Source organism: Microtus ochrogaster, linkage group LG3 (assembly GCF_000317375.1).
Source record: "Microtus ochrogaster isolate Prairie Vole_2 linkage group LG3, MicOch1.0, whole genome shotgun sequence".
Taxonomy (NCBI): domain Eukaryota; kingdom Metazoa; phylum Chordata; class Mammalia; order Rodentia; family Cricetidae; genus Microtus; species Microtus ochrogaster.
The window spans coordinates 32,736,456-32,740,737 of record NC_022029.1 but is presented as its reverse complement, the minus strand read 5'-3'; the positions used below and the strand labels follow the sequence as shown (position 1 = coordinate 32,740,737).

General features: G+C 42.8%; 1 protein-coding gene across 2 annotated transcripts in view; it reads right to left on the bottom strand.

Moving 5' to 3' along the window:
- Positions 1-277: 277 nt before the first annotated feature.
- Positions 278-4,282, bottom strand: part of Kcng3 (potassium voltage-gated channel modifier subfamily G member 3) — a 46,709-nt gene continuing 42,704 nt past the window's right edge. For both annotated transcript variants that reach the window (XM_005360745.2, XM_005360746.2), the window contains exon 2: positions 278-2,659. In XM_005360745.2, coding sequence (XP_005360802.1) covers positions 2,014-2,659 — 646 coding nt within the window. In that variant the 3' untranslated portion in view covers positions 278-2,013. The remainder of the gene's footprint in view (positions 2,660-4,282) is intronic.

The window sequence follows — 4,282 nt, the reverse complement described above, 5'->3', positions numbered from 1 at the left end:
ATCCAGCCATGACATCTCCTTGTCTCTTCATACCAGTTTCTGCCACACATGAGCCTGTCTGAAACACACAGTGAGGATATGGCAATGTGTGTGTGCCCTCGAGGGTTCCAGCTCACAACAACTAAGCTGCGTAGAGAGGTGAAACATATCCACATGAAGTATCACAGCGCCAGTAAAATTAAAGGTACCATATTCTTACTAATAATATAGATGAACTATCATCTGCATACAATTTGCATAAATCACAAAACTTAAAAATAAATAAAACTATGCCATATGTTCAGTTAAAATGCAACAAAAATACACAAATAACAATCTAGTGTGTGAAGTTAGCACACCAGTGAAGGTGGAGGGAAGAAGCGGTGAGGTTTTTTTAAAGGCCAGTATCACATGAATTCAGAAAAGGGAATTAGGGAAAGGGAACGGTCTTGCTATTATTACCTGATCGTGGCAAGGAGAAAGAAGTGTGGCCTATGACAGTTTCTGCCTAGCCTAGAGAGGTCTGCAGAAGAAACTGCCTAGTCTGCTCACAGGAGACAAAGGTTTCAGCCCTAGCTCCTTAATTAGCACATCCTCTCTCGCCTTGGTTTTTCTACCTGTAACAGTGAAAGTTAACTCATGGCTAATACTCCTTTAGTAGACACTTCTGGCAATTCTTAGATTGAAAAGCACATCCAGGTCCCCACCCATTCCTTCACCCCTGATAATCACAGTACGCAAACTAAATTATTGGCGAATCAGTGACTTTGATGTTTCTGTGCGTTCACATGATTTCTTTATTAGGAGTTATTGAAAATCCAATAGTCTCATTCATAGTTATGAAAATTGAGCACTGAACGGCCATGGCTTTTGCTCCATCTAACAATAGCAGTCTAGATGGGGTAATGTGGTCTGTTGTCTGACATCCTTACAAGAAGAGGTTTGGGGTGACTGTGATTCACGATGGGGAATCAGGCCAAATAATTGCATCTGCGCTGCCTAGAGCTGGCTTCGAGCTGACTTAGTGACACTCAACTAAGACAGTCAGCATTTCTCCTTTAATGACAACCTAGACGACCCATTAAGTATGACTGTTGTGCCAAAAGGCTAAATAAATATCTTTTCTTCCTTTAAACCCGTGGTGCTGAGGGAAAGTAAAGAACTGGAGAGGAGACCTAGGGCTCTAACACTGAGAATATCAAACCATTTCTATTATCATTTTATGTTAGGAATTCCTGGCTATCTGAATGTTAGGACTCTTATGGCCTAAGTCACAGCAATGGATTCTAATATTGCCCAACAAAACACTGAACAATATAAGCTCTCTCCGTTCTCACATACTCTTTGGAAGTTACTTCAGTAAAGTGGGCAGCCTAACGAGGAAGAGAAAACACACTTCAGGTTCCATGAAGTTATTAAGATAAGGGAAGTGACAAGCACAAGAATTAAGCTGGGCACAGAGAAGTGTGCAAAGTTTTTCCAAATAATATTTTTGCTTGTCTCTAGCTCCGTGCTACAGTTTAAATTTGGGCCAACTTTTTAAAGTATTTGTTAAACAGTTCGCACATGTGGCATATGTTTCCAGGATACTTCTGACATTGATATGAGAAATTATAAAACATTTAGAAGTGAAAATGTTAGTCTCAAAAATAACACTGTAAGTTCCAAGCTTCTTCTGAATTCGTTAAGACGGAAAAGCATTTGGAGAATGGTGTCTTTCTAATTTCAAGTGTTCAAATAATGGGCTTAACAACATCCCACAACAATGGGTCTGAGAGAGCCAAGGCAGAGACAAGACCAAATAAAGCCAGGTCCTAAAGTTTACTCTTGGTGTCACCGGTGTGTGTGAGTGGTCCCCGTCCTGTTTACTCCATAAGTAGACTGCTTTATCCCTTCAACTGTAAAGAATATCGTTCACCCCATCAACACAATGACAAGGCCACTGCAGGGCTCACCCAGGGAGAAACACATGAATAAGAAGTCGTGTCAACTCTCAATCAAATCAAGTGTGAGCAAGGACTGATTCACAACACATTAATTCAGGAACTCAGCCGAGAGGCTCCTACTATACCTAGCCGATCTAAACTTGAGCTCGTGATAACACTGCACAAAGCTATGGTAGATGAAAGTGATAGGTAATGCCAACAGAACAATCCCACTGACAACACAAACTCCTCCAAGAATTCTTCCAGGCACTGTGATAGGATACATATCTCCATAGCCAACTGTAGTCATGGAGATAATCACCCACCAGCAGGCAGCAGGGATGCTGGCGAAGTCCTTGTTGGATGTTTCCAGGTCCAACCCGTGTTCAAGAAGCTGAGAAAGTGCACTAAAGATTGCCATGGCAACACAGATGAAGACAAGTAACATAACCATCTCTCGGTAGCATCGCTTGAGAGTCAAACCCAGCGTCTGCAGACCAATGAAGTGCCGGGCGAGTTTAATCACCCAGAAGATCCGCATCATCCGGAGCACCCTCAAGGTGACTCCAGCCCTCTGGAGCTGTGAGTTCTCGCCTGTAAACACTGTCATTAGCACAGAGATGTAATAGGGCGTGATTGCCAGCAAGTCAATGATGTTCAGGGGTCTCTTGACAAACTCACACTTGTTTTTGGAGACGATGAACCTCACGATGCACTCCGCGGTGAACCAGCCTATGCAGATAGCTTCAATTATCCTGTCACGAGAACAAAGGAAGAATTGATCATTTTATTTTTAAGCATTTTAATAGCTCTCAGATTCTTCACATAGTACTACACTGACACATTAAATCAGTCACTTTTTCCAGAAAACATGAAGAACAGACAATGGTAACATCACCAGACTTACCAGGACGCAACATGACAGTAAGTACTACAGTGATAACAGAATTTCAAAATGTTCTTAAGCGCTAGCCTACAGGGAACACCGCTTAAAAGGAGGAGGGTTTTGGTTTTTCACCCATCATTAGCACTTGATAAAAATCTCTCTCGTATTTGGTGGTGTGAACTTAGCTTAAATTGGTCTAACCATGTGAGATTTCACATATTCTTTGAAGACAATGGTCCCCAACTATAGGTCCATCAGCGGAGAGTGGGACAGGAGTGTTTGTTCCTAGAAAGTAAAAAATGTCCTAAAATGTGACTCTTCTTCTACCCCCAGTAGGCTTGTGTGGGAGACCCCGAGGCTGGGGAGCTCTTGGGAAATTCTGGGTTCACTTCCCTCAATCTGGAAAACAGGCTAAGGACTCCTGGGCTGGGCCAAACCACTATTGAGATCTCCCCCAAAGACCCCCCCCCAAAGACCACAACTATTTGGTTTGTTACTTTTATAATGATTTTTATGCAGCATATAGGTTTAAGATTTAAGGTGGTGCACGTCTTTAATCCCAGCACTTGAGAGGCAGAGGCAGGCAGATCTCTGTGAGTTTGAAGCTACCCTGGTCTACAGAGTGAGTTTCAGGACAGCTAGGGCTGCACAGAAAAACCCTGTCTTGAAACACAAAAAAGATTTTTTTATTTTTATTTTATGTGTATGGGTGTTTGCCTGCATGTATGTATGTGCCCCACATGTGTGCAGTACCCTCAAGAGTCCAGAAGAGGGCATCCAATCTCCTGAACTGGAGTTACAGCCACCATGTGGGTGAGAGGAATCCAACCTGAGTCCTCTGGAAGAGCAAGTGCCATTATTTCTCAAACTTCCTATACCACTGCCCATGTTAAAATAATATTTGCAGAGCCACTTAGAGATAAGGGGCAGGCTTCTTAGAAGAAGTTGCCACTTGAAGCACCCCCCCATATGTTCTCTAAGGCTGAAGACATTCAATTTTAGCATAGTGATTAGGAAGCTCTGATCTGGAAGAACAGCTAATCCAGAAATAACTGTAGACTGACTTAAACATTTTAACTCCAAGTCCAAGGTACTGTTGGTATCCATCATTTACTCTTCACACGTAACCAAGGAAGCGGGTAGAAGGAGGCAGACAGCACTGTGTAAAGAAATAGTCTCAGTTCATACCACAGGAGCCAAGCTGCCCTGGATGGCACGTGAACACGTGAAAACGAGTAAATACAATTAACCGGGCTTCCTTATTGCATGGCTTTCTGGGGCCGTGAAGATGAACTTTATTCATTTTTACCTATTTTTTGAGTAAGTATTCATCTTCACATGGTTCAAAGCTACAAAGTGGTGGTACACGCCTGTAGTCTCGGGACTTGTGGAGTGGAGGCAAAAGGATCAGGAAATTACTACTAGCCTCTGCCACATAGCAAGTAGGAGGTCATCTGGGCTTCATAGAACCATACCAACACCTCCCTCCCAA